At 40.4% G+C, this 14640-nt stretch overlaps 1 protein-coding gene and 1 pseudogene across 1 annotated transcript; one reads left to right on the top strand and one right to left on the bottom strand.

Annotated features, from left to right (window-relative positions):
* The first annotated feature begins 36 nt into the window (after positions 1-36).
* Positions 37-8410, top strand: LOC110051071 (bridging integrator 3-like). Its single transcript, XM_089283671.1, has 12 exons — positions 37-155; positions 357-396; positions 2957-2997; positions 3201-3262; positions 3825-3904; positions 4662-4715; positions 5142-5182; positions 5923-5983; positions 6585-6665; positions 7018-7080; positions 7446-7517; positions 8116-8410. The coding sequence occupies exons 1-12, from the start codon at positions 148-150 to the stop codon at positions 8266-8268; spliced, it is 756 nt and encodes a 251-aa protein (XP_089139797.1). The 5' UTR covers positions 37-147; the 3' UTR covers positions 8269-8410.
* A 4541-nt stretch (positions 8411-12951) lies between these two features.
* LOC149117648 (uncharacterized) lies at positions 12952-14622 on the bottom strand (annotated as a pseudogene).
* Between the last annotated feature and the right edge of the window lie 18 nt (positions 14623-14640).

Below are 14640 nucleotides of genomic sequence, written 5' to 3'. Positions count from 1 at the left end.
ACCCTTATTTGGACATATTCGACATTCGCACATAACCGAAGATCTCCGGCTGATCACGAACACGGAGGAGCGAAGGCACAAGGATAAACAGACAGGAGAACCATAAACATGACGCTTAGACAAAATAGTATTTAATGATTCGCTGATATGAGCTGGTAAGCAATACCTCTAACGATATTATTCAATATGTTAGAAATCAGAACTTCGACATGAAAAAGTTGTATTTTGTTCTTATGAACCACGGGAACTCTTCAAAGTCCACCAATCATTTGACAACTCAAGCTTATCACTTCTGCAGGTGTTATCGATCGTATTTTCTTCGGGAAGCTTAACGTAATTTATCTTCAAAACAATAGGAATCCCTTCAAGAAGGCAAAGCCACCTCCAAAGCAATCGGTGAGTAGAGATCTTCGTGTGTTTAAACCCCGGTAAGTTTATATGCTGAGCTTAAATGTGCTGCTGTATAAAACTTTTCACGTCTATTTCATCCTGCTTGACGGCTAAATAATTATCTTATTTTCTGTAGCACGAAGCTATTCAGCTTTTATCTGGATCAAATAGCCGGCTCTTTGGAATTTTTAATTCTTAATTTTATAATGGTGTAATAACTTTTCACAGTTCAGTAATAACTTGTGGGAAGGCAAAACAACTGACATTATAAATACCCCGGAAATAACAAGTGAACTTTCGGGGAAGGGGGGTGGGGGGGGGGGTCTCTCACAAGTCAGTCTGAGTTATTCTTCGGGGTTGCAAACAGAAAAGGCAGTCATACTGTGTCACTGAAACAAAATCGTTTTTCAAAACACCCCCTCAGGAGTGTAACACAAATCATCCAATGGGTAGCACTGACCCTTTCACTTGCAAGTCTCTCTCCGGACCTGGGAGTGAACGTTGATGTTTCCTTGCTTGAAAAAGAAGACCAGTGTGAATTTTGAAGGGTGAACCTTTCTTCCAAGACCTTCAATTAGTTTTCCAATAAGAGGAGGGCAACTCAGCTATTTGTCTACTGTTAAGGGAATGGTCCTCAAAAAATGAGCCAACTCACAGGGATGGGGAAGGGGGGGGGGGGGGGGCTTACAAGTGAGTGCCAGAAGCGCTAACTTGTAGGGGGTCTGCAGATATTTGCAAAAATATTATTTGATGTATTTTTTGCCTGAAATTGGGGGGGGGGGGGTTAGCTAAAGCCCTCCTCAGCTCCCCTGGCGCCACTCTCCTCGCTACTTCACAATTGCTACTGTGAAATGTAGACTGGAATATATTCTGCTTGTACATGTAAATTGCCATATTATATCTGTCAGCAGTGCTTGTAAAAATTACAGATAATTGAATTGTTATATCTCAGGCTGAGATTTGAAAAAAATTTGTCAAGTCTCAGTCTTGGATTCAATAGCAGGGTCTTTGTGTGTAAGCGAGTCTCAGATTTTACCAATTTAAACCCTTCATGGTTTACTGCCTGTCACCAAGTAGATGGGGCAGATAGTAAATCCCAGACTTTGCAAGGTAATTGACTCTAGGGTTCTTCTTGTCTTGCAAAAGAAATGCATGTAAAAACTCAGAAATAGAATTCAAGTAGTTCAGTGCATTCATGATAATTGTCTCAAGCATGACATTAGTATGGTGTGACTGCAAATTTACAACTTTCTTTCCTGACCTTCCAGCCTTTCCTTTTTTACTTCCATAATCGAACATAAAATTACAGTCATCCTGAAAAATTTCATGTACAGTGCATCCCAAGTAACCTGTATGTTTCCTTATTATCTCTGAAGGTGGTAACAGGGCTAAAATAAATATTCCTCACTTGACATCCGTTTGTCAAAACAGTGATCTTGTTAATTATTAATCAGCCAATACAACTAGCAAATTTCAAGTTCACAAACGGTTTCAATTACTCATTGGAACTTGGGATGAAAAACAATTTTCTCAGAGAATTGGTTTTGATAGACCATAGAAGTCCACGCTTGAAATAAGTGCCATGTACATTCTCTTTTTCAGTTAGTTTACAATTGATTTTCAATCTTTTCAGAATATTTGGAATTTTGCTTGGCAATCAAACAGTTTCACACAAATTGCTGGGTTTAGAATTTTATTCTATGTAAATTCAATTGTCAATGACATTCACACTTCTTGCACGTACGAGACAGGTGCAATTTCAGTTTTTGATAAAAAAAAAAATGTTTAGCTGTATAGGAAAGAGATCAAGAGTGAGAAGAAAATATAATACACTTTGGGTAAGCTTCAAATTATGTTACTTGAGAAGATTTTTTTTATTTTTTAAACTTTTATTAGGATAGCTCATAATATTACTAACCAAAGGAGTTATATATTTTGCATTTATTCTACTCTCCAGTGTAAATAATAATGGTTTCCAAAGAGCAGGATTTTATATTTTTATTGTTATCTGTTAATACCTGATTGCATATTCCATAGTCATTTAAAAAACTAAACCCAGTAATGAAAACTAGTATGGAAAACCGTAAACCGTATTTCCTGGGGACAGTAGTGTTATCACACAACTCTTGGGTTTAATAATACTACGACTACTGTAAACCATTTCAGGTAAACATTTTTGTTATCATTCAAATAATTTTGCAAGTTGTTAAGCTACTGTGGTTAAAGGTTTCATCTTCTTCGTTTCTTACATGCAATGTGGTTTTTGTGTTATCTTGGTCATTTAGTTGTAACTAATTTCTTTATTGAGAAGGAGTTCAACTTGCAGCATCCAAGATTTGTTATTATTATCAGCTTTCATGGTGAAAACTTAGACGCTCTGTTTGTTTGTAATATTGGTCTGCAGTACAAGACTGCCATTATTTGTGTCAACCAGAAAATTACAATTACAACATCTATATCTGCTTACTTCTTAGTATCATTGTCAATTAAATGGATTTTGTAAATTTATAATTCTTGCTATATGTTCATCCCTTAGATCATACTTTTTCTTCATTGTGCTTTTCAGGGTGATAGAGAGTTTGAGAGAGAAGTTGCAAAATTCAACCAGTAGGTCTTGTGATGATATTGTCTATAACTTCAATTGACACATTTGACTTATTTTTCATTGACAGCACAGTGGCCCAATGGTTATGCCATGAATTGGCATGATCAAAATAAATAATCTTGAGTTTGAACCTTAACTGGGGTCACTCTGTTCTGCCCTTGGACAAATGTTTTTTTTTTGTTGTTTATTTTGTAAATCAATGTAGGTTAGAAGGTGCAACAAAGAAGATTTACAAAGACACCAGAAAACATGGAGAAGCACTCTCAGGTAAGTCTTCATAATACATAGTATGAAACTTTTTTGTATGAGTGTGGCCAATTTGAATAGTATCATTTGCACAGTTGTCGCTAAGCACCAGCTGCCAGTGAAATTCTTCGGCTGAGAAAGAGGTGATCACTGGCTGGATTTTGGCAGGCAATAACTTGGTAAAGGACACCAAAAGGTTTTTAGGTTATGCACGTACATGTACAATCATTCAATATCTGAACGATATCGAACCATCTAATTATAAATGAAACGTGTGGAATAAATTCCTGACTACCTTGAGTATTGGTGCCACTATAACAAGTTAGGTAATTGAAATAAAATCTTGCCTTGAGCACTAAGTCTTGTTTAGCATGTTCTGTTTCCATGTACTGCATCTGCCATCTTGTAAACGCAAAGCTTGGTAGCTCCACGTTTAAGGCATTGTAAAAGACCGCAGTGGGGACAAGCATTTTGTTCCAGGTCTCTTGTGCAACTGGTGACCAGGTCAAAGAAAATCTTAGCCCGACGACTATTTTCTTAGCTACAACCCTGCATTTGTAAGTTTCTTTTCTTTCTACTTCAGCGCTGTCAAAAGCTGAACTGCGTATTTATCAGGATCTTGCTGCGAGTCCAGTTTCTCAGGATGACCTGTTTCGGGAACCTGTAAGTTTGGATATGACAACCATTTAGGCTGCCTCGAAAGAAAATGGAATTAATGTGTGAATTGGCTACGTTTCAGTAATTTGCCTGGGTTACTTTTTAGTATATAAGAGCCATGGTTCATTCATGTATACTGACACAGCTGTAAATAATTTGCTGTTATGCAGTGTTAACAAATTGTAAAAAAGGATCTAAGCAACCAAAAAAATACATGGAGGTGTACTGTATGAGGATGTTACAAAAGGGAGGTCCAAGAGATCACGTGTCTTAAAGTAAACTTGTACTCTAGTTCAACCAGTAAAAGGATTGAAAGAAAGTTTGTGTTGTTGTACCTCCCAGCTCAAACACCTTTCCCAGTAGGAGGAGAACCTGTCATGTGTCATGGGTCAAAACTCACTAACTCCCTAAGGAAACAACAACTTGGACAAATTGTCTGAACACCTTGAACTTTTGATCAGGTCATTGACACCTTGAAATTATGGCAACTTTGTGTGCCAGCCAGTGTCAAGGAAATAAATTTTTCGCAGTTTGTTCCATTTTCAAGTTGGAGGCATAACAAAACACTCAGTGACTGGCCTCATTGAAAACAGTGAGCTTTACTTCCCATTGACTCTCAATGTTTCCCTAAATGCTAATTGAGGATCTCAAGGAAACAAAACTCACTGTTTCCCTTGGGGTCAGTCATTAAGAGCTTTTTGACTTTCACGCAGAATCAAGCCTGAAATGGTAACTGAATGCGTTTCCTGTGTTGTATTGACAGCTTCAGGAGTGTACAGCCTGTGCAGAGAGGTTAGATGAGCTTAGACAAGAACTGGTCAGTGACTTTTGCCCCTGTTAATTTTCAAATATTTGATCATACAAGTTGTGGATGTTCCAATCTGATTGAACCATACATTTACTTTGATTGATCTTGTTTACAAGTCACTCTTCATACAAACTTGTGGTGGGTAAACAGGGAACAGTACCCTTCAGTTGGTAGTCTAGAGAATGGGTTTCCTCCTGGATTGTGACACGGCTATTCTTTGTTACATTCGGGGATGCTTTTGGTAATACATCTACTGTTTGCATTCCAGTTGATGAAAAAAGGAGATAAAAGAGTTAACAGCACTCCGTTTTACAAGCTTAAGGATGGGTTTCAAGCAGCTGTTGCAGACTATGTCATTATCATTGTTAGTTGTTATTATCATTGACAGTTAGTGCATTCCAATAATTCTTATTTTTCTGCTTTTTCTTCATACAGGCAAGTAGAAATCAGAAGACAGTGGCAGATCCTATGAAAAAGTAAATGGAATAATCCTTGATATTAATTTATTTTAATACTTTTAAGTCTCTATGCAACATTTTCATCTCTAGAGGCCGCAATACTTTTAGTCAGCTCCAAGGATCATTTAACCTGGTCGAATCCAGTGTTCTTGCAGCATGCACAGAATACTCTTTTTTTTATTCAATCAGTCTTTCATATTTGTCAGATATGACATTCTTGGAACCAGACAGAGGTCACAATTTCTGGGGGGGGGGGGGGGATTCCCATATGAAAAGGTTGATGATGATTGTCGTCTTGCTTAGGGGTACAAATCAAGGATTCTGGTCTCATGTAGGGTGTTCATGAGGAAACACCACTATTTTTAGCTGTCAAAGTATCTTTATGGTGCACTCAAAGAAAAGATTTTAAAAACCCTCAACATTATTTCTGTTTTTAGGCTGTGTCGTCGTCAGTGTAGTCTACTAATGTGGGCTCCTTTCCTGAACATCATCTGGTAATCGAGCCAATTCCATTTTTAGTGGTGTCTACAAGGGGTCAAATAAAGCTTGAACCATTCCCAGATTGGTCTCCTTTAGGGGTTTAATTCAAATTTTCCAACAAGCATCGCCGACCCTTTCAAATGGGAGTCCCCCTCTGCCCACCAAGTGGTCACAGTTCTTGGTGCCATCTGAAAGTATTGCAACCTCTGGGAACAAGAATGTCAGTGAAACATGGCATTTCCTTTGTTATATACATTTAACATTTTGATGCTATTCAGGTTCAGTGGTGTGTTTCCAAGTGTGAATGCTGCAATAAAAAGAAGAGATCAAGCACTGCAGGTATGAAAGTTGCTTTTGACAAGGAATGACTTGACCTGCTGATTTTGGCACATTATAACACATAATGCAAAAGCTATTCACAGGTGTAGATTCCTTTTCTATGTAGTTTACTTAAGAGTCTTCAAAGCTTCACATGTAACAAAATACACATGTAAACATGTAAATATCCTTGGGGGTACTTCCACATGAAAAGGACGGGGGTGTTCATCGTACCTTTCAGAGGTTAAAAAACCCGGTTTGGTACCTCTTAGGGTGCTCTGCCTCAAAAGGTCCACAGTGGGAGCTTTTGTGATACCTTTTAGGGTATTGAGCTGAAGAAATGTGACAGGAGATGAAGTGTTATGTAAGAATTGGTAGTACATTTTAGGGGTGAAAAAAAAATTGAAGCCATGCCCACAAAACAGGGCCTTGGTACCTCTTAGGGGTTCTTTTCAAAATTTCCAACAAGTAAGCCTGTTCTTTTTATATAGGAGTTCCCCCCCACCTGGGATGTAATCATAGACTAAGTGATTCAGTCCTCTGACAGACCATGTGGACAGACTTTAACAAGATTCAATGATTGTGCCGCGGTGAATAATTTATAAATTACTTGTTATTAAAGGATTACCAGAAGTACCAAGCTAAGGTGCTGAAGCTTCAAGAAAGAGAAAAAACTCCTCAAAATCAAGCTAAACTGGATGCGGTAATGTCATTTGTTTTTCAAAACTAAAATTGAAATCAATTTTCTTTATTTGTTTGGGCAAAACAAAAACGCAATCTCTGTAAGGTGGAAAATAGGTGCTAGGACAATCAGATTGTTTCTTGTTTGCGCCCAGTGAAATAGACCAATCAAAACTCGAAACAAATACTCGTGATCAGTAGCAAGGGCGGGAAAATTCACGTCACGTCAGCCAAGTCACTCCTGGGTTTCTTTTTGTACGTGATTGGCTGAGAAGACGTCTGCTATGTTATGATTGGTTTCAACAAATTACGCGTGTGTCAATACAAATGATGATACGTTTACATGAAGTAATCAGTGGTTGCGCTTCCTTTAGAATAATCAAGCGCTTGCAGCAGCAAAACTGGATTATGAAAGACAAAACGCCGTCATGTTGGAGGTAAGGATGTGACTTGGAGATTTTGTGAACTTGTTGTAACCTAGGCTATTGAAACGCTGACATTGCAATTTCGAAAAGTCCCCACACCACCGCGCACAAAGTCTACGTGCTTTTTACAAATATTTGCGAATTTAACAAAAGGTTGAAAAACGGTCGTTCGGACGGTAATCTCCTGCGCTAAATGAAAGCGAAGGCGGCTGTTGCAACCGTATGAATTCGGACGTGTCTTATTATTTATTGCCCAAATCAATGTAAAGTGGGCCACTTTACATTGATGAATTCATGATGAATTTCGAGCGCATCAGCATGCACAAGTACTATGTCAAAGTCTTCTACTTACCAATGATTGGTTTGTCACATCTCAGGATTTGCCTCAACTGATAGAGGGAAGAATAGACTACTTTGAGCCATCATTTGAAGCCATGATCCGGTCAGGGGTAAGACAAATTGCTGTCGTTAATATTATGTTAGAGTAAGATGACGATAATCTGAGCAATTTTGAAACAGCGCCCTAGAGGCAAACCTAAGCCCTAAATCTCCGGGGTGCTCTTCGGAAATTTGGAAAAGAAGCCCCAAGAGGTATCAAGATCCTGTTTTGTTTGCGTAGCTTGAAATTTTTTTCACCCCTATTAAAGAGGTATAGCCTACCAACGGAGACGTATTTCTGACTGTATCAGGTGACAGCCGGAAATACGTCTGCGTTCGCAGGCTATAAGAGGTACCAATTCTAAAACAACACATTAACTGGCACTTTCTTTTTTTGCTCAGTGCCGTAATAGGCACCCCGAAAGCTCCTGCTGTGGACCTTTTGAGACTGAACGCCCTAAGAGTTACCCCTAAAAACCCCTGAAAGGTACGAAAGTCATCTCCGTCCTTTTTATGCCGAAGTCCTCCCCCGGGACCTAAATCCCCCTAATCACTGGTCCTCGCTTAACTTGTTTGTAAGACCGGGGATACTCCTCAGAGATCGGAGATTATATGCTGAAGTATTTAGTTGAGTTTGATCCTGTCTTTGATATTATTTCTTTATTGCAGGCGAGTTACTACACCCAAGCTTCACAAGTTCTGTCAGACCTTACAAACAAACTTGGCTGGAAGAAAGGAGATCTTTCAGACGAGGATTGCCAGCAACAACTTCAACAAAAGCTAGCGGAGATCAAGTCACTTTCCATTGTGGAAGATCGCTGACCTGTTTAATAAGAAATGACTGTGCTAGCTGTGCAGCGTGATCCGTACCTTGAAACAAAGCTTTTTGTTGGTTTTCTGAACTTCGCTGCCAATCAAGTAGTATGCAACCGCACGTGCATTAAAGACTCTCGCCTTCCACTCACACGTGCTTTTCAATGATCTAAGGCCACACTACGCTGCATGAATTTGAAAACGCAGCGTTATTTCTACGGTTAGGCTTACCGTTCCTGAGTTTTCCTCAACCCACAAATCCAAAATGGCCGATGATTGTTGCGTTTTCAAATTTTTCGGGCGTATTGTGGACAGGAACAACAACAGCAACAGGAAAACCAAAGCTTTCAGTGGCGACGGCATTGTACGGGGCGTTTGATTGAGAGAGGTGGGATTATTTATCGATGGTTCGTATCTCTCAGGAATAAAACTGGCATGCAAAACTGGCATGCATGAAATAGTCCGTAATGGTATTTTTGCCAAAGGTGCCAGAATTGTTACTCTCGGAGACCTGTAACAACAGGCAACAGATGGCAATATCTCGGCCAGGGAAATCATGTGGTTCTCCTGATCCTATCGTGTTCGAAAAGGTCCGTTTTAAGATGTTTCCCGTCCACACGAAAACTCAAAGCCGGCGTTTTCGAAAAGAGCGTTTTCGAAAAGCTCCGCTTTCGTGACGGATTACCCTGGGCCGTAGAGATAAAGCTGTGTGCGCTTTTAAATTCCTCCGGCGTAGTGTGGACGAAGTCTGGAGCAAACCAGGACGTCAATGAGCACCACCAAACAAAAGGTTTAAAGAGCAAAACAAAGGTTGTACAAGTGTGTTCAGTAAACCTTTGTGCATTTCATGGCCGTCCTCTGCAAAACAACGCAAAATGACCGCGAACGCGAACGATGAGTCGAACTGCTAATTTTTGGTATTTCCATGTAGAATTGAACGCTGTCATTACATATTTAGCCTGAACGAGGTTTTAGAGCCATAGGCATCCTGGACAAATTCAATTTTACAAGGCGTTATCCTCGGCGTCGCCGTCATCGTTGTTAAGATCCCTATATTTGCATCTCGGATGCTAGAAGGTCGATACACTTGTTTAACGTGGGGTCTGTCATTCTAAGGAGCTGCTTCGTGCTTCAGTGCTCATGTGTTATCCCAAGACCAGTCGAAAGCAGATGAGAGTATCGTGTGACACGTAAAAAATCACATAAACTGCAGCTCTTTGCCAAGGTTCTTTTTAATTCAGCGATTAAGTTGTCGAGCGTTTCGGTAGGAAGTTTTTCCCTCCTGCTGAAACAATCTCGTTTACGTTACCGATGCAATAACTTTTCATCTTCCCATTACTACACGGCAATTGTTTGTATCTTCTTCTTCAGTATAGCTTAAGGCTTTCAACACTGAAAGGCCATCGTCATCAATAACGTCCTTGAACATGGCGAGTTGATACTCGGGGCTTTCCCGCTCCAAACCAAGTAATTATTACATTATTTCTCTTTCCATATATTCCAGTTCTCGGGGATCTCGCTACTTAATTGACCTCAAATCTAAATGTTGAGGAGACAATGATATCTGGTGAAATAACATTCAAAATTGTGATGCTTTAGGCGGCAGGGCACCGGAAGTTGTTTTCACTCGTAGGCATTCGTAGACGGTAGACGTTGTCGAAGAATTTGAACTACCCTTTCGCTGCAACGTGTGATATTAGATGACAGAGAACCTTAAACGAACCTCATCAATCAAAGCTTGATCTGGCTAATGTAACTCAAGAACGCGTATATTTTACAAGTGTATGTATAGCATAAGTTACATAGCCGTTACAAAAAATAAGCGCGCATATAAAGAATGTTTGGCAAATTAGAATATTATAGTCTTAAATTAAGGTATGTCCGCCATTTTGAGTAATCAAATCCAGCCGATGTCCAGTTTGGCTATGACGTCAGTGCTTTCTCATTGGCTCACAGCCAAGCCTTTTGTTTTTTCGCTTTATAAGTGCGACACCATATACCTATACGTTCCGCCCCGATCGCTTTGCTTTCCGAATTCTTCTGTTTCGCGCTTGCCGAAATTTTTTCCGTCCTCGCCCGGAGCCTGTTCGCAGGATAACGAGCGCTTTCCAATTCAAGCCTAAGATCTGGAAACGCTACGTAGATGATACTTTCACCATCCTGGATCGGGATACGGTTGGATCGGGATAGAGTTGACGTCTTCCTGCAACACCTGAACAGTCAACAACCATCATATCCGTTTCACCATGGAGATCGAGAACAACAACAAGATCGCCTTTCTCGACACGTCAGTTTACAGAGAACCTGATGGCCGCCTTACCTCCAGTGTCTACAGGAAACCAACACATACTGATCAGTACCTAGCGTATGATTCACACCACCCTCAGTCAGTAAAGCGCGGTATTGTGAAGTGTGTGTACGACCAGGCTAAACGTCTTGTGACCAAACCATCAGTAATCGCTGGAGAGAAGAAACATCTGTCATCTGTACTTGTTTCTAACGGATATCCCTCCTCTTTTGTACAGAAGATCACAAAGGCACGAACAACTCCAAGAAGAGAGCCTGTCGCCGAATTTAAATCCACCGCCGTTTTACCTTATGTCCAAGGAGTTTCGGAGTCTCTCCGCCGCTGCCTAGAACAACAAGGCATTCGCACCGTCTTTAAGTCCGACATGACACTTCGGTCACTCTTAGTGCGACCAAAGGACACCGTCAACCCGGCTAAACAAGATGATGTTGTCTACAGGATTCCCTGTGAATGCGGCAAAGTCTACATAGGGGAAACAGGGAGATCTATGCAGGAGAGGATCAAAGAACACGACAGGGATATACGACTCGCCCGTACCCAGACCTCTGCCGTTTCTGAATACACCCACGAGACCGGCCACTATCCTATCTGGAATGAGGTCAAGTTATTGATCGAGATCCTCACTGGTACACACGTAGGGTCAAGGAAGCTATTCACATAAGACTTCACCCTAACAACATCAACAGGGATAGCGGAATTGAAATTCCGGAAGCATGGATACCCACGATCAAGAAACACAACAACAGGAGAACGGTACAACAGCGGACCACTGAGGGAACAGCTACTCGCCCGAACAATGGAACAATAGGAGGATCGAAATGGACCAATCACAGCCGACCTATGTGATATAAATGATACCGTGCAATCAGTCGACCTTATCGCCTAAAGAAGACAAGCAGTAAGCAGTCGAAACGTCGCGATCTACATCTCAGTGACTACATCGTGAGACAAACGATAATACACTTTATTACTTGATATTCTCTTCCCGTTTTCATTTCTTGTTTTGTGAATTAGTTTAGTCTTAATTATTATTTGTTTCCTTCGTTCCTTCCTTTCTTTATTTGTAAATAAGCAGCAGCCAACTCGAAAGCTTTGCTACTTTGGCTGTTGCACACTGACTCAAATTGAACATATAGTTATATAATCTATCATTACGTTTTGTATAGTTTTTTTTGTGTCTTACCGTTCTTTTGTGCCTGAATAGTGTGAATAAAGATTGCTGTTGTTGCTGAAAAACTCCAAGCGAAAAAAAGTTCGACATATCGCTTTCCACTCTGGTGCAGTCAACCGGAAAATTCTGTTGCATTCGCCTCATAAAATTTCCCAAAATTCACACCGGAAATTTTGGTCGAATGGAAAGCGCCCTAAGATTCTGCTTTCGCTCTTTTATGTTGACCTGGTCCAAGCTGTCAATCAGGTATCAAACTATTCTCGTTACCTCAAATGTCGTTGACGCTGTCCGTTTCGCCGACCACATATGACCAAAGGAAACGGAGATTCTGGAGACGAGAATGATATCAAACTGCTATCTGGGCTTACGCAGGAGCCCATGGGCTCCTGGCTTACGTAAGAACTTGCGCAGTCCAAGCATAGCAGCTCTACGCTTGCGCATGAGAATCATTACCATATTCTCCTTCGACCGAATAATAGAGTCGAAATCTTTTTCCTTTTACATTTTCTTTATGATTTCAAGAGAGTCTGGCCAAAATGAAACAACGAGAGCAATATAAAAATCACAAGGATTGTTTTTACAGAATTAAATTAAAACATAAGTTAGCAATGTACAGAAAAATTTAAACAAATATTGTGGTGCAACCGTTATCAAACAACGACTCAGGCTTATTTATTGAAGAAGAAAGTCGGCCCTACTAGTTACGTCTTTTCTATGTCCTAATATTTAAGTAGTCAGTAGTTTCAAAAAGATAAATTGATTCACGTAGATGATCACGTACGTGTTACAAAGCTCTTTTGAATGAAATCGACTTCTAAACGGTTTTTCGCGAATAAACAAACATTATGCCGATAACCGAAAGTATAAAGTCATTTTATCTCGAGGCATTTCCTATTTCTTATCAGTTTGCGGGTTGTTCTCTAATCTGGTAACAATGGAAGTCTCCTGTCCAGTGAAAAATGGGCGCGTGTCAAAGTTAAGTACAAAAGGTTGGTTATCTCGAACACGCGGCCCCTTTCTACTATTGCCATCATCGCAAGAAGAACTTTTCTGCTTTTTAACGTTCAGACGTATTTGTTCTTTTTTCCTCCACCTCCCCGGTCACCGACCCGCAGACTGTCAACGTATCTTATGTAGTATTTTACTTTAGTTTTTACTGGTGGCGAAAGTTGTAACCCCACCTTTCCTGAAGAGATTTTAATCTTTGTGATAAAAGTGTTGACAAGCCTGCACGACTCCTGCCGTTCGCGGATGAATAAGTTATAAAGCCTTCATAGTTTAGCTTTAACTAGGATGTCTTTTAGGGACTTTCCCTTGCGATACGAGATGATGGGGGGCTCCTTAAAGATTTCTCTCAGTAGCGGGTGATTATCTATAAGGTGCCATTTCCCCAGTAGTGTGTCTTTTAGGTTAGGCAACGCCGGGTGGTATTGAGTAACAAAGGGCAGTATTTTCTTTTGTGCGGTTTTGTCTTTCTGTGCTAGTGACATTTTTCTATCAGAGAACTTAATCTCTGAAAGGTGTTTTTCTACAATTCTAGCTGGGTAACCTCTATTCTGCAGGCGTGTTTTGAAATTACTCATGTTTTCCTCAAAAGTAAGTTGAGAGGAATTTGTTCTCAGAAGCCTTAACGCTTCTCCTTTGATAAAGCCTTTCGTGACGCCTGGTGGGTGACACGAATAGAAATTCGTTTATTGAAAGGTCTCTGTAGGTTTGAAATGAGTTCGCACGTCAAGAATAGATTCCTTATTGAATCTGTCACCTTTGTACACTTTCGTATCCAAGAATGTAGTTTCAGTTTCTGAGATTTCAGCCGTGAATTTGATCGTTGGGTGAAAACTGTTTGCCTTTAGAAGGAAGTCTTCTATTTTGCCCCTACTTGTGTTCCACATGGATGTGATGTCATCGATGTATCTTTTCCAAAAAATGGGTTTTGTGTAGCTTTATCTGAGTATTTCTTTTTCTATTTTGGCCATAAATATGTTAGCAAGAGCTACGGCCATTTTCGTTCCCATGGCTGTTCCATGAGTTTGGAGGTAATCTTTTCCATTGAATTGGAACGAGTTTTCTTGTAGAATCAGACTTAGCATTTCTCTTAAATACCTGCTAGGAATTGGAGGGTTCTCCTGGTAAAATTCTTCGTATGCTTCGCATACAGTGGTAATACCCTCCTCCTGTGGTATGTTCGTGTAGAGACTGGTGAAGTCCATAGAGACAAGAATGGTGTTTTTAGGCAGTTTAGTCTTCTCGATGAAGTTAAGAAAGTCTGTTGTATCTTTAAGATACGAGGTTTGCTTTTGTGCTATTGGCTGAATAAGGTGGTCAACAAAAGCTGAGATCATGGCCTTTCTGTAGGGCCGTCACACCCTGATATGATTGGTCTATCAACAGGTGTCGGTTTGTGAATCTTTGTAAGTGTGTAAAACACTGGTATTCGCGGAGGGTCGGGCGTAAGGGAGAGCCATTTAGCCGTCATTTCGTCTATGTGGCCTTCTTGTAACAGTGATCGAATCAATCGATGAACTTTTTTGGCCGTGGTGTCAACCATAGGTTTGTCTGGGGGTCGGTAGTTATGTATATCATCAAGTTGGACTTGACCCTCGTTAAGTTTATCTGTTCTGTTCATTATGACGGTTGTGGTACCCTTATCGGCTTTCTTTAGTACTATGTTTTTGTCGCGCGATAGTTCTTTGAGAGCATTTCGCTCTCCCTGTGACAGGTTGTCTTTCGGCCTGTTCAATTTGATATTAGCGAGGTCAAATTTGACTTCTTCTAGAAAAGTTTCTAGAGCAACAGAGGGCTGGACTGGTGGGTCCCAGTCTGACTTGACGTGGAAAGGATGAGGTTCTTTGTCGTGACCGTGAAATATGTACTCAAGGCGCATTCTTCTGGCAAAGTGACT

The sequence above is a fragment of the Orbicella faveolata genome, unplaced genomic scaffold (genome assembly GCF_042242905.1).
Source record: "Orbicella faveolata isolate gen_17 unplaced genomic scaffold, um_ofav_v1 contig_1, whole genome shotgun sequence".
NCBI lineage: Eukaryota > Metazoa > Cnidaria > Anthozoa > Scleractinia > Merulinidae > Orbicella > Orbicella faveolata.
Note: the sequence above shows the minus strand (reverse complement) of the source record. Positions and strands in the feature narration are given on the sequence as shown.

Coding starts and splice junctions, on each gene's coding strand:
- LOC110051071 (XM_089283671.1), top strand. Junction 3,263..3,824: donor ACATGGAGAAGCACTCTCAG/GTAAGTCTTCAT, acceptor TTTCTACTTCAG/CGCTGTCAAAAGCTGAACTG. Junction 5,984..6,584: donor GAAGAGATCAAGCACTGCAG/GTATGAAAGTTG, acceptor TTGTTATTAAAG/GATTACCAGAAGTACCAAGC.